Below are 15610 nucleotides of genomic sequence, written 5' to 3'. Positions count from 1 at the left end.
TTTTACAGCCGCTGGGTTCAGATTCAGCCACTCCCGCCAGGACACCGCAACCCCCCCCCCCACCAGAGCCCGGAGAAATGGGCACTTCCTTATCCCACGGGCCAGATATATTTTTTCTCCTCGTTATTTTTTCTAACTCTGAGGGAACAAAACGGGGTGTGGTCGCACCCAACGCACCCCCTCCCCCGCCCCGCCCTTTCGGACCGCCTTGCCAGAGTATGCGGGTGTGTGCGTGGGGTGGGGGGGGGATGTTCTCTCTCCCACGCTACACCCCCGCCACCCTCAGGGCTGTGGCGGATAGGGGAGAACGTGGGGACGGGGGTAAGGGATGAGGGAGAGGAGTGGGTTGCTGGTGAGAGAGGCGGAGAGTAGGAGACGGAACAAATGCAGGCGGGGTTCGAAGATCGCCTTGAAAACAAATTATCCGGTACTCTCACTTCCTGGGCGACAACTCATTTACAGAAACTGTTCATTACATGTTCACTCTTCACTCGGTACCCCCCCCCCCCCCCCCCGTTTTTTTCTGGCTTCCCCCCCATCCCCCTCTCCCCCCCTCTCCCTTGATTGTAGCCGCCCCACACCTGCACCCCCAACAGCCCTGCGAACACTAAGTGTTGTCTCACGGGGTGGTGATTGCAACAGATAATTCGTTTTCAAGCTGATCTTCGACCCGGCCCGTATTTGCTCCATCTCTCCCCACCTCTCTTGCCACCCCTCACCCCACTATCACCTTCTCTCTACCCCCACTCCCCTCGTCATCCGTTCCGCCACCTGCCTGACCTCCCCCCGTCACTACCCGCTCAGCTCGTCACTCCACACTCCCCAGTCCATCTCCGTCTCTACCGCACGTCCCAAGTCTCCTCTCTCTCCAAGACTTTCCCAGACTCCCCCTGTCTTACCCCACATCCCGGTATCCCCCCCCCCCCCCCCCCCCCCCCTCTTTACATCTTCCCCACTCCCCACCTCCCATTTCCCACTGATCTCGTTCCCCCTCCCATCCGTGTGACCAATCTGGGAGCAAGCGCATTGTTGGGGACTGTGTTTGTTCAATGAAGCTCCCAGAGCCGTGTAGGAGTAAGCACAATTGGCGACAGTGTGTGGACAGGACACACGGGGTCACATTACGTGAACACAGCTGACTCTCCCCGTGGTCTCGGAGCGCGTGTGTGGGTGTGAGGGTTGGGGGGGATTAGCGTGGGAGAGATAACATATAATGTACAGATTATGTAAACTGCTGATAGACACAAAACAGCGGGACAGGCAGCATCTGTGGAGAGAAGGGATGAGTGACGCTTCGGGCCGTGATCCTTCTTCAGACTGGTTTGTGATAAGGGAAACGAGAGATATAGACGGTGATTTGGAGAGATAAAGAACAATGAATGAAATGTATACAAAATATTAACGATAATAAAGGAAAAAGGCGTAAACGAGGACGTCATCTTGGGCGTGTCCCCTCCGCACCCCCCTCTTTATAGCCCCCCCCCCCCCCCCCCCCCCCCCCCCCCTGTCTCCGTCTTCCCCCACTCTCCCCACTGCTCTTATTCCTCCTCCAGTCTGTGTGATCAAACTCGGTGCAAGCGCAGTGTTGGAGACATTGTGTCCAATGAAGCTCCCGCTCTCAAGTGGAAGTAAGCACAACTGGCGATAGTGTGTGGACAGGACACACCGGGCCACAGCCCCGTGAACACAGCTGACTCCCCCTGTGTTCACAGCGCGGGGTTGGGAGGAGGAAGGGGCGTAACGGGAGAGAGTGAAGAATAGTGTACAGGTCATGTGGACCTGGTGTCGCCCGAGGTGGAGATTGCCCAAGGGCATTTGTTTTGAAGCTCATGTTCGGACCCCGCCCGCATATGTTCCGCCCCTGGGGAGGGGCAAGGTGAAGTGGACGATTTTGGGCGGGGGAAGGAGGAGGATCCCCGTGGATAAAAGTCGGTCCCAATTTCTCCGAGCAGCTCATCCGAGTGAACCCCTCAGCGACGTGACCTGGGAAGGAGCGAGGTGTTCGTGAAGGTAAATCTCTTCCGGATACGTCCCGCCTCCCCCCCTCCCCCCTGTCTCTCCCAACTCCCCCGTCTTACCCCACACCCCCCGTTCCACCCCATTCCTGCCGCCTCTCCCCACTTCCTCCCCCCCCCCCCGTCTCTCCCAACTCCCCCGTTCCACCCCATTCCTGCCTCCCCCCCCTTCCTTCCCCCCCCCCCCCCCCCCCCCCCCCCGTCTCCCCCCCTCCCCCCCCCCCCCCCCCCCCCCCCCCCCGTCTCTCGCACTCCTCTCCAACTCCGGTCCCCCCCAGTCTCTTCCCCCATCCTCCCAGTAGTTCTCTATCTCTGCTCATTACAGCCCCCCCCCCCCCCCCCCCTCTCTCTCCCCCCCCCCCCCGGTCCTTGGCTTTCTGCGCCTGTTGCTCGCTCACTATCCATTTCTTCCGCCACCAGTCTGCCCTCTCCCCGTCTCTCACCGATCAGCTCGTCACTCCTCACTCCCCAGTCCATTCCCACTTCTCCGTCTCTACCGCACGCCCCATGTCACCCCTCTCTACACGACTCTCCCAGACTCCCTCTGTCTTTCCCCCACATCCTGGTATCCCCGCTCTCTCTATATATCCCCCACCCCCATCCTCCACTCCCCACTACTCTCGCTCCCCCTGGGTACAAGCGCAGTGTTGGAGGCAGTTGTGTTCAATGAAGCTCTCAATCGCTGGCGGAAGGAAGTACGACTGGCGACAGTTTCTTGACAGGACACACCGGGCCACAGCCCCGTGAACACAGCTGACTCTCCCGTGGGGGGGAGGAGGGTGCGGTGGTCGTGTGGGAGATTGTACACGAGAGTTTGTTTTGAAGCTGATCTTCTTTGTTCCGTCGCATCACATTTCCAGCCCCACCATCTGTCGCTCCCCGCCTTTCCTCACCCCCCCCCCCCCCCCCCCCCCCCCCCCCGTCCCAGGCCCATTCTCTCTTTCTCTCTCGCCCCCCCCCCCCCCCCCCCCATCATTCTCCTCACTTTTAGTCCCAACTACCTCCGCTTCGTCGAACTTTTCCCTTCTCTCCCCTACATCCCGGTATTTCCCCTCTGTCCACGTCTCTCCCCACTCCCCTGTTTGTAGCCGCCCCACACCCGCAATGCCCAGTGTTCACAGCACGGGAGGGGCGGGTGGTTGGTGGGGGGGGGGGGGGGGGGGTGGGACAATAATGTACGGACTGTGTAAACCATCTGTCTCCCGGGGTCACGCTGTTCTTCAGACCCAGCCCGCAGTGGTTCCGTCTCTCCCCATACCACCACTCCGCACTCTCCCACCCGTCCACCGTCTCTTGCTCTCATTCTCCCGACTCCCCCTCCACCTGCAAACACTCGCCGAGTCTCTCCCCAACAAACCCGTCTCTTACCCGCCCCGCCTCTTCCCACTTCCACCATCTCTCCCTCCCCTCCACGTCGCTCCCCACTCCCCAATGCTCCCTGCGCCACCACCCCCCGCCCCACCAACTACCCACTCACCCGGTCTCTCCCCCACACCCCGGTATATCTACACGCCGCCCGCGCAGTGTTGCGGGCAGTGGTTTGAGGGCGCGCTCAACGTCTCCCCCACACTCCCGTCTCTTCCCTGCTCCCTTCGTCTCTCCTAGATTGCCCCGGCGCCGTAGGGTTCCTCTGTCTGCTCTATATTTCTGGACAGAGTCGATGAGGAGGTATAGCGCCAGGTGAGGACCAGGTGAAGCTGAAGTCCATGAGTTCTGCACGGGTGCAGGACGTAGCACCGATGCAGTAATCAATGTAACGGAGGTAGAGTTCGGGGATAGGGTCAGTGTATGGCTGGAACAGGGATTGTTCATCGTAACCTATAAAGAGATGGGTGTAGCTGCGGCCCATGCTGGTGGCCAAAGCTGCGTCTTGGTCTTGGAGAAACTGGGAGGAGTTTAAGCAGAATTTGTTGAGGGTCAGGATCAGCTCCGCTAGGCGCAGTAAACAGCTGTCGCCTGCGGTGTAGATTGTCCAGGAGAGTTTTTTTAAAGTTGATCTTCAGACCCCGCCCGCCTTTGTTCCTTCTCCCCTCCCCCAGTCCCACTATCAAGCGCTCCCGTCCCTCGCCTATTCTCCCAACTGTCTCTCTGGGTTGGTGATGGTGATGGTGACGGTGAAGGTGATGGTAGGGATGAGCTGTAACGAGGACGTGGGAACGAATACTGTACAGACCTTGTGAAACTCTCGGGGTGGAGATGACAACTGAGAATTTGTTTTCAAGCTCTCTCCCCATCCTTCCAATTGCTCTCTATCTCTGCTCATTCCCTCTCCCGTCTCTCGCTCCTCCCCCCCCCCCCCCCCACCCCGTCTATCGCCTTCTGCCCCCGTCGCTCGCTCACTACCAATTTCTCTCTCACTCTCCCCGTTTCTCGCCCACCCCACATGTCTCTCCCAACTCCCCGTCTCTCGCCCTGTCCCGCGTTCCTTTTACATTCACCCTCCTATCTCACCAATAGTTGCACCGCCGCCTATCTTTCATTAACCCCTCCAACCGCTTCGCTTCAATCCCCTCACCCCCACCTCTCTGGCAATCCTCCCTCCTCTCCATTCGTCACTCTTCCGCTTGTCTGGGGGTGATCACCATCTTCATTTTCCCTCTACAGCGCCCAGTAAAGAGAACCCACTGCATCCACGTCCCGCGACATCATGGGCGATGCCATTGAGCTGACTGCGGCTATGGCCGATATGGGGGCGGCAATGGAGGTGTTTGCCAGCCTAGAGAAGTTTGCCTCGATGGCCGGAGTACTCGGGCCCATCGCCGGCGTGGCGGGACTGCTGCTCGGACTGGCCATGGGTGGAGGAGACAGTGAGGAGTTGGCTTACATGAAGGAACAGTTCACGGCAGTCAAGAACAAGCTGGACGTGATCTCGGATGAACTGGGAAACGTTCTGCGACAGGTGGAGAAAAGCACTTTGAGTAGCGTGTACTTCCCGACGGAGATGAATCTGAAAAACCAGTTCAGAAAGTACATGGAGATCATCAGTGCCAGATCCGATTGCAAGGAAAAGGAGAAAGACGAATTCATCACTCACTTCAACAGCACCAAAGGCGACCAAAACCTTCACACCCTCTACGAAGCCATCATGGGCCATAACTTCCTGTTCGGGGTCCCTATCCTGGAGACGGCCATGTCCTACAGCCAGAAGAACCGGCGGGTGATGGAGCAGATGTGCGCCCGGCTGAAGACGCTCTTCTGCATCGGCCTGATCGCCCTCCTGGGTCAGACCACCATCACGGGTAACGACGTAGACAGCATCAAGAAGGAGTGGGATGAGAAAATAAGCAAGGTGGAGGAGAAGATGAAGACCATGGTGGATCGCTGCGTCGCCGAGTTTCTGGAGCAGGCGAAGATCGACGTGGAGGCGATGATCAAAGCCAATAAAGACCCCTCGCACGCGGCACAAGTCTGCGCATATCACACTGAGCTGGCAAATAAATACGACTGGCTGAAGTGGTCGGTGGTTGTGTACGACGATGTGGGCGGCCACGATTATCACAACACAAAAGGTGAAAACTTTTTCTACTTCTACCGAACCAACGGCATCAACTGTGTCGTCTCCTACAGCAAGGCCGAAACAAAAGTTGATCGTAACACGGTACTGAAGATCATGGATAAAAAATTCAACGGTTGCAAAAATGCCACGGACGTGGTGACATTCCTCAAAGGTGAACTGCCTGGGCACTTGGTCCAGGCTATCCGCCGGTTCAACGGGGTCCAATGCATGCATGACTTCCCATGGGAACGTTTCTTCTGGAAAGTCTACGATGGAGTCACTCTCTGTGTCCACACAGAGTGACCAATCAATGGACGGTCCACACTCACTGACCCATTACATAGTTCCCCACCGCCCGCCCCGCCAGAGCTCCGCGTTGACTCTCAGTGACGGCCTGTCCCTCTCAAATTGAGCGCTGAGTTTCCCCGCCATGCGCCGCGCTTCTATTTCCCGACGGAAATCCCGTGTTTACCCGCTGCATGTTGCTTAAAGCCGAAGATAGCGCTTTGTGTCAGGGTGTGGAGCCGTGCTGAATAAACCTTCGCTGTGCAGACACTTGTCGTCTTTGTCCTTCTTTCTGCCCGACACAGGGAGCTTCATTGAACACACTGAGTGCCCCCAACACTGCGCTAGCACCGAGTTTGCTCACACACTCGGGAGGGTCGGCACTGATGTGACGGCGGGCAAGAGAAACGGGCCGTGCGGTGGATGGGGGGTAGAGGGGAGACTGAGGCCGATGTAGATGGTAAATGGAGCAAGTGGAGTGAGCAAGGACAAGCGGAAGCGGGGTGGGGAGCGAGTGAAGGCTGATGGGTACAACGGCAATGACTCCAGAGCAAGAAAAGGACAAGGACTGCCAGAGTGAGTGACACAAGGGGAGCTAGGGAGGGAGAGCGAGCACTGGGGAGGGATGGAGAGTGGATAGGTGGAGGAATGCGAAGGGTTTGTGGTGGCGATTGGGGGAGGGGGGGGGGGGGGGGGATTGGGGCAGAGAGGGGAGAAAGGGAGGTTTGGTGGTGGGGGTAGGAAGCAAAAGTGTGTGTAGAGGGATGGGAGAATGGGAAGCGCGGGGAAACTGGGAAAACAAGGAGGTGCTGAGGGGCGGGTGGAAGAATGGGGGTAGATGGCGGATGGGATGGAGACGAGGGACACACGGTGGACAGAGGTGTCGTTTCTTCATAATGAGATTAAAAAGTTGAATCCAACCGTGAATCGCATGTGGTGTGAAACCCCCCCCCCCCCCCCCCCCCCCCCCCTTCCCCCCGAGTGACGTGACGTGTATTTGAAAAATAAAACACAAAATATTGGAGGAACTCAGAGGGTCCGTCAGCATTTGTGGACGGAATGGACGAATGAAGTCGACTGTCGACTGACCGTTGAGTTCCTCCTGTTCATCTGTTTAATCGGCGGGACCAAGCGTAGACCTCCATCGATGAGGTCCTCCATTGCCAGATTGAGGGCACGCGCAAACTGCAGGGAGATCACTTCATATTTCACATGACTACCTTACAACTTGCTATGAACATTGTATTCTCTTATTTTAGTTAACCAACTAACCTACCAATGCTGCCCCACACCCATTTCGCCACCTCCCCTGTGCCCCACCTGGACGCGCACCTCTGAGAACGGCCTGGATAGAAAGGATGTGGAGAAGGTGTTCCCACTAGTGGGAGAGTCGATGGCCAGAGGATACCGCCTCCGAATAAAATGTTAGAAAGGAAATGAGGAGGAATTTCTTTAGTCTCCCGTGGCGAATTTGTGGAATCCATTGCCATAGTCGGCTGTGCGGGCAATCAATGGATATTTATATGGCGGGATTAAAAGATTCTTGATGAGTAAGGGGTTATGGAGAGAAGGCAGAAAGTATGGTTGAGATGGAAAGATACATCAGTCATTGTTGAATGGCAGATTAGACTTATAGAGTCGTAGTCATGGAGTCTCACAGCAAGGAAGCAGATCCTTCCGCCCAACTTGACAATACTGGCCAACATGCCCTATCTACACAAGAAGGTTAAACGTACCAGCCCTCAGTTGATCCTCTAAACCTGTACTATCGGCGTACATGTCAAAATCCATGTAGATGTCCGAAGCACGTACATGTATTAAACCTTGAAATAGTATCTGTCGCAACTACCGACTCTGGCAGTTCGTTCCGTACACCACCACTCTTTTTGTGAAAGCGTAAACCCTCAGATTACTATTAATATTTCCCCCTTCACTTTAATTCTACGTCCTCTGGTTCTAGATTCCCCAACTTTGGGAAGAGACTCTGTGAAACCACCTATAGAATATAGCTATAGAATAGAGTCCTATCCTATACAACCGCTCCTATTCCTCGGGCCTCGAGGCATGCAACATCCTCTGAAATCTTTACTGCCCCATTTCCAGTAAAATGGGGTTCCCAGCATTTTCCTGCAGCCCTTCTTGAATAGACGCACATTTGCCACCATCCAGTCTTTCAACACGTCACCTGTATTGAATAATGACTAATAAATCTCAGCCATGGCTCCCGCAATTTCCTCCCTAGCTTCCACAGTGTCATTGGATATACCTGATCATGCCGGGAGATTTGTCTAACTTCATATGTGGCAAGACCTTCAGCATCTCTGTGACCTTAATGCTGACTGCTTTCAAGACACTGACATTGACTACACCAAGATGATCCGAGATCCTAACTATCTCCACGGTATAAAGAGAGCAGAAATACTAGTCCCCCTCAACTCCCCTGCGGTGTCACACACACACACACACACACGCACACACACACACACACACACACACCACACACACACACACACACACACACACACACACACATACACACACACACACACACGCACACACGCACACTACCCCCCCCCCGCCCCCCCCCCCCCCCCCCGCCCCGCCCCCCCCCCCCCGCCCCGCCCCCCCCCCCCCCCCCCCCCCCCCCCCCCCAGGGGCCCCCCCCCCCCCCTCCCCCCCCCCCCCCCCCACACACACACACACACACACACACACACACACGCACGCACACTAACTACCCCGTTGACATTAAATTAACATTATGCATTCGTTCCTTTGACCCCAATCCCCGCCCTATCCTCGCGAGCATAGCCCCCAACTCGCAGGCGCGTCTAGAGTGGGAGAGGGAGGAATGGGGGGGGGGATGGAGAGTGGATAGGTGGAGGAATGCGAAGGGTTGTGTGGATGGGGGGGGGGGGGGGGATTGGGCAGAGAGGGGAGAAAGGGAGGTTTGGTGGTGGGGGTAGGAAGCAAAAGTGTGTGTAGAGGGATGGGAGAATGGGAAGCGCGGGGGAAACTGGGAAAACAAGGAGGTGCTGAGGGGCGGGTGGAAGAATGGGGGTAGATGGCGGATGGGATGGAGACGAGGGACACACGGTGGACAGAGGTGTCGTTTCTTCATAATGAGATTAAAAAGTTGAATCCAACCGTGAATCGCATGTGGTGTGAACACCCCCCCCCCCCCCTCCCCCCGAGTGACGTGTATTTGAAAAATAAAACACAAAATATTGGAGGAACTCAGAGGGTCCGTCAGCATTTTGTGGACGGAATGGACGAATGAAGTCGACTGTCGACTGACCGTTGCGTTCCTCCTGTTCATCTGTTTAATCGGCGGGACCAAGCGTAGACCTCCATCGATGAGGTCCTCCATTGCCAGATTGAGGGCACGCGCAAACTGCAGGGAGATCACTTCATATTTCACATGACTACCTTACAACTTGCTATGAACATTGTATTCTCTTATTTTAGTTAACCAACTAACCTACCAATGCTGCCCCACACCCATTTCGCCACCTCCCCTGTGCCCCACCTGGACGTGCACCTCTGAGAACGGCCTGGATAGAAAGGATGTGGAGAAGGTGTTCCCACTAGTGGGAGAGTCGATGGCCAGAGGATACCGCCTCCGAATAAAATGTTAGAAAGGAAATGAGGAGGAATTTCTTTAGTCTCCCGTGGCGAATTTGTGGAATCCATTGCCATAGTCGGCTGTGCGGGCAATCAATGGATATTTATATGGCGGGATTAAAAGATTCTTGATGAGTAAGGGGTTATGGAGAGAAGGCAGAAAGTATGGTTGAGATGGAAAGATACATCAGTCATTGTTGAATGGCAGATTAGACTTATAGAGTCGTAGTCATGGAGTCTCACAGCAAGGAAGCAGATCCTTCCGCCCAACTTGACAATACTGGCCAACATGCCCTATCTACACAAGAAGGTTAAACGTACCAGCCCTCAGTTGATCCTCTAAACCTGTACTATCGGCGTACATGTCAAAATCCATGTAGATGTCCGAAGCACGTACATGTATTAAACCTTGAAATAGTATCTGTCGCAACTACCGACTCTGGCAGTTCGTTCCGTACACCACCACTCTTTTTGTGAAAGCGTAAACCCTCAGATTACTATTAATATTTCCCCCTTCACTTTAATTCTACGTCCTCTGGTTCTAGATTCCCCAACTTTGGGAAGAGACTCTGTGAAACCACCTATAGAATATAGCTATAGAATAGAGTCCTATCCTATACAACCGCTCCTATTCCTCGGGCCTCGAGGCATGCAACATCCTCTGAAATCTTTACTGCCCCATTTCCAGTAAAATGGGGTTCCCAGCATTTTCCTGCAGCCCTTCTTGAATAGACGCACATTTGCCACCATCCAGTCTTTCAACACGTCACCTGTATTGAATAATGACTAATAAATCTCAGCCATGGCTCCCGCAATTTCCTCCCTAGCTTCCACAGTGTCATTGGATATACCTGATCATGCCGGGAGATTTGTCTAACTTCATATGTGGCAAGACCTTCAGCATCTCTGTGACCTTAATGCTGACTGCTTTCAAGACACTGACATTGACTACACCAAGATGATCCGAGATCCTAACTATCTCCACGGTATAAAGAGAGCAGAAATACTAGTCCCCCTCAACTCCCCTGCGGTGTCACACACACACACACACACGCACACACACACACACACACACACACACATACACACATACACACACACACACACACACGCACACTACCCCCCGCCCCGCCCCCCCCCCCCCCCCCCCCCCCCCCCCCCCCCCCCCCCCCCCACCCGCACCCCCCCCCCCCCCCCCCCCCCGCCCCCCCCCCCCCCCCACACACACACACACACACACCCCCCCGCCCCGCCCCCCACACACACACACACACACACACACACACACACACACACACACGCACGCACACTAACTACCCGTTGACATTAAATTAACATTATGCATTCGTTCCTTTGACCCCAATCCCCGCCCTATCCTCTCGAGCATAGCCCCCCACTCGCAGGCGCGTCTAGAGTGGGAGAGGGAGGAGGGTTAGAGAGCGAGAGGACAGAGCGCGAGGGTGCAGAAACAGAGAGAGGGGGACAGAGACAGAGAGAAAGGGCAGAGACAGATAGAGAGGGGCAGAGCCAGATAGAGGGGCAGAGCCAGAGAGAGGGGGAGAGGGGGAGAGGGGGAGAGAGGGGGGAGAGAAGGGGAGAGAAGGGGTAGAGAGGGAGCGAGAGGGGGGGTGAGATAATGGTGGGAGAGACGTGCAGTGAGGGCGAGAGAAGAGGGGGGATATTGGGAGAGAGTGAGGAACAGAGGGGGAAGAGTGAGGGAGAGAGAGGGCATCGAGCGAGGGGAGAGAGGGCGGTAGAGGGCGGTAGAGGGCGGGGAGAGGGAGGGAGAGAGAGAGGAGGGATGGGACGAGGGGGAGGAGGAGGGGAGAGAGAGGGGGGAGAGAGTGGTGAGGGAGAAGGGGAGGGGGGGAAGGGGGGGTTAGGAGAGAGGACCGGGGAGGGGAAAGGAGGCGGAGAGGAGGGAAGGGGGCAAAAAGGGCGGGGGGGAGTACAGGGGGAGATGGCGAGAGGAGGAGGGGGAGCAAGGGGCAGAGGGAGGTGGAGATAGGGGGAGAGAGGAGGGGAGAGGGGGAGAAAGGGGGGAAGATAGGAGAGAGGTCGGGGAGGGGAGAGGAGTGGACGGGATGGTGAGAGATACGTGGGAGAGGAGGAGCGGGTAGAAGAGGAGGAGAGGAGGAGGTGGAGGAAGAGGAGGACGGGGGAGTGCATGGGGAAGAGGGGGGCGTGAGGAGGAGGGAGACTAGAGGAGGAGGGGGCGAGAGGAGGAGTGTGGAGTGGGCCCCGACTGGAGACGGTGCCGACCCGCGACGGATACTAGCCGAGACGGACCCGACCAGAGACGGACCCGACCTGAGACCAATCCGAACTGACACGGACCAGACCAGAGACAAAACCGACCCCAGACGACCTGGCCCGAGATGGACCCGATAGCTCCAGTACAGGGCCGACTTGCTCGTTCTTCACTCGCAGGCGTGGGACGCAGTTTGTGGAACACAACGCGCAGATCCATTGTGATGTCATCATCGAAAGACAGCCGGTTTTATTTCAAAGATTTTTCAGATTTATGAACATTTTCATTAATAACTCGAGAAATAAAGCATGAATTTGTCAGATGGGGCCGTTTCGGAGTTCGGGGGGAGGGGGGGATCTCTATTGGAATATGTAAAAATCTTACAGTGAGAGCGCGTCCTTTTTTGTGAAAATGTGATTACACACAAACACACACAAATAAAGAAAAAATAATCAGAATTTTACAAGTATAGAGATACTGATGAAATCTATTGGGCTTGTCCGTAACACAATCTGCCAGAGCTATCTACTGTCCCAAATTTGCGCTTCTGGTTTCCTTTTTTGGTTTACACCTTAGTGCCCGAAACATCTCCAAGGATACACGATCCCAGCTGCCATGCCAGCTCTGGACTAAAGCGTCAATTTCTCTCATCATCCAGGCTTCTTTATGTATGCCTGCCTTGCCCTTCACCCCAATCTTTCCGTTCTTACCTACGGGAAGGAATCCAGAGATCTATGTCCTGGAGGCCCTGCTTTTACAGAATATGCAACGTATTTCGTCCTACTACGAAATTGACAAACTGCGCACTTTGCTACATTGTATGCAATCTCTTGGACAAGAGGGCACGGCATCAGAATAAAAGGACGAACTTTTGAAAAGGAGATGAAGAGGAATTTCTTTAATCAGAGTGGTTCCATGGGGCCAGCGTAAGGGGCCACGGCACTGCCAAATCCTTGCCCACAGAGGCCGCTGAAACCATGACCAGACCAGAGTGTATGTTAGGTTCAATGTCTTTGACACGGAGCGGGGTCCGCCAACGAGCGAGGTTTTCCTTAATGTGACTCATCCCCTGACCGGGACTCCCCCGCCCCGGCCCTCCCCACTCACCCCTTTCTCGCCAAACACCCCATGTCCCTGCGCTCCCCAATCTCTACCCCCAACCCTCGTCATACGTGTCCCCCATTTATACAGTCTCCATCCCTTCCAACTCCACTATCTCCCCCATTCACACCGCCAACACCTCAGACCCTCCATGTCTTCCCACGTACCTCTCTTTCCCAACTCCCCATCTTTCCTCATTCCACGTTCTCTCCCTCCTTGGGAGATTAACCCTGGAATAGTGGGGTGAAAGCAGGGAGTGTAGGGAGGCTGGAAGAGTGTGGGCGATGCGAGGGGAGTGGGGACACAGCGGAGTGGGGTAGATGGGGGAAGTGGAAGACACTAAGTGTCTAACGATATTCACGTTAGCCCCTTGATCGTGTATATGTACACTCTGGATGGCTCGATTGTACTCATGTATTGTCTTTCCGCTGGATGATCAGCACGCCACAAAAGCTATTCACTGTACCTCTGTACTCGTGACTATGAATTAAACAGAAAAAACGATCTCACGTCTCTAAGTTGTTCGAGCAGATTTTGACCATTCGCAGGACTTCTAAAGAATAAGTGGGGGGAGGGACATGGAGCGAATGGAGGCACGGAGGGAGTGGCAACAGACAGAGAGTGGCAACAGACAAGGGGGTGATATGTACATTAAGGTTCGCTCTCCCACGCTACACCCCTCCCCCTCCCCACGCGCTACGAACTCAGGACTGTGGCGGAGTGGGGAGAACGTGGGGACGGGTAAGGGGTAGGGGATGTGGTGGAGGAGTGGGTTGCTGATGAGAGAGGCGGAGAGTAGGAGAGCCCCGAGGTGGGTGGGGGGGGAGGAGACTGAGGCTAACTTGGAGAGTGGGGGCGGGGAGAGACGGAACAAATGCAGGCGGGGTTCGAAGATCACCTTGAAAACAAATTATCCGGTTCACGCACTCCCTGGGCGACAACTCATTTACCTAATCTGTTCATTACATGTTCACTCTCACCAGGTACCCCCCCCCCCCCCCCCCCCCCCCCCCCACCCACCCACCCACCCCTCACTCCCCTTACCCACAGGATCTGTGCAATTCTTGTTCTCAAGCGACAGGAGAGGGGTGTGTGGAGGTGGGGGGGGGGGGGGGGGGGGGACGGGGGGTCGTAGGGCGTGAAAGTGAGACGAGGGAGGGGTGTGTGTGAATAAACAAGGGGAGTGCGGTAGCAGAGGGTGTTGGTAAGAGACGGGGTAGTGGGGAGTGCCCAGCTGATCGGGGAGCTACTGAGGGTGGTGGACAAGCGGCGGTGAGGGTGCGACGAGGAGAGCCGTAGGAGTGCGTAGCGACGTGGAGAGAAGGGAGAGACGTGAAGACGGGGGAGGAGAGGGGAGGAGGAGGGGGGATTTTGTGCAGATACTGACGGCAAATATGCTTCCTACCACCCGACGCTGAGAGATTCATTGAACATACTGCCCCCAACTCAGCGCTTGCACCGAGTTTGATCACAGCTCGGGAGGGAAACGGGAGCAATGGGTCGCGGGGGCGGGGGTAGAGACGTTCAGTTGGGGAGAGATTCGGGGAGTGTCCGCCGGAGGAGGGGGAACGGTAGGGAAAGTCGGGAGAGCCGCGAATACGGGGGGAGAGGGAGGGAGAGACGGGGAGGGGTCCGAAGGTCAGTTGACCCCGAGGGACAGCAGCGGTTACACAACTGTACATTATTGTTCTCTCTCTCCCCCGTTATCCCTCGCCTCCCGAGCTGTGAACACAGGGTTGTGGCTGGTGTGGGGGCGGCTATAACCCCCCCCCCCCCCCCTTCCCACCCCCGCAGAAGGTAGTTGAGGCCAGTTCATTGGATATATTTAAGAGGGAGTTGTGGCCCTTGTGGCTAAAGGGATCAGGGGCTATGGAGAGGAGGCAGGTACATGATACTGAGTTGGAAGATCACCATGATCATATTGAATGGCTGTGCAGGCTCGAAGGGCCGAATGGCCTACTCCTGCACCCAATTTCTATGTTTCTATGTCTAACTTAATTAATGATAACGGTCTCTTGGTCATCTTACACTCCCTCCCCCTTTCTTGCTATCTCTAGGAGATGGCATTCCAACCACCTCCTTGGGTCTCGTTACGACCTTGTTTTTACTAATAACCTTATTCAAAGGATTGTTACATTTCCAGACCACCACTCTTTCTCAAAGCCTAGTCACCTCAGTTTTTATAAACATAAGAAATCCAACATACAAAGGTCACATAATCCTCACCCAACCAACTTCTCCCTTCTCACCTATCTATCCTCTTATCCCAACATGAATATAATTAAACATAGCTAAAGACTGGCTCACAGACCCCGAGACGCCTTGCTATCTTACTAATATAAACAGTTGTCAGTCGTAAACGCTGAGCCCTTTGTGTTATAGTAGAGCTAAGGAATGTGTCCTAACAAAAAAAGCATGTGGTCTGTGACCAAATAGCCTGTAACCTGAGAACAACCACACCAACAAACTACTTTTAAATACAGATTATATAAGATACATTTAATACAGAAGATAACATTTACTATAATCCCCCCCCCCCCCCCCCCCCCCCCCCCCCCCCCCCCCTATGAGACTACTAAGTCTCATAGAAAAAGAACACCACAAGCTCCACATCTTGGTTGTCAAATTAAACTACGACCAATTTCAGGGTTTTTACATTTGTAATGCTCAGTTTTATCGTGTTCTTTCTCTAAAAACCTGGATATCTGGGCCAAAAACCCACCCCCCTTTACACTAGGGTGGGGAAAAAGACCCAGTTCTCCACACAATCTATAGTTCAATATCTCTCTGGCATGTCCTGCACATCATCGTAGTATTCTATCCTCGGTGTCTGCTTCT

General features: G+C 55.0%; 1 protein-coding gene across 1 annotated transcript; it reads left to right on the top strand.

The window, feature by feature from the left end:
* The first annotated feature begins 1851 nt into the window (after positions 1-1851).
* On the top strand, positions 1852-6066 carry LOC129693748 (protein rapunzel-like). The gene is made up of 2 exons (XM_055630519.1): positions 1852-2010; positions 4620-6066. Exon 2 carries the CDS (start codon positions 4663-4665, stop codon positions 5812-5814), a length of 1152 nt encoding a protein of 383 aa, XP_055486494.1. The 5' UTR covers positions 1852-2010; positions 4620-4662; the 3' UTR covers positions 5815-6066.
* The last annotated feature ends 9544 nt before the right edge of the window (positions 6067-15610 follow it).

Source organism: Leucoraja erinacea, unplaced genomic scaffold (genome assembly GCF_028641065.1).
Source record: "Leucoraja erinacea ecotype New England unplaced genomic scaffold, Leri_hhj_1 Leri_411S, whole genome shotgun sequence".
Taxonomy (NCBI): domain Eukaryota; kingdom Metazoa; phylum Chordata; class Chondrichthyes; order Rajiformes; family Rajidae; genus Leucoraja; species Leucoraja erinaceus.
Note: the sequence above shows the minus strand (reverse complement) of the source record. Positions and strands in the feature narration are given on the sequence as shown.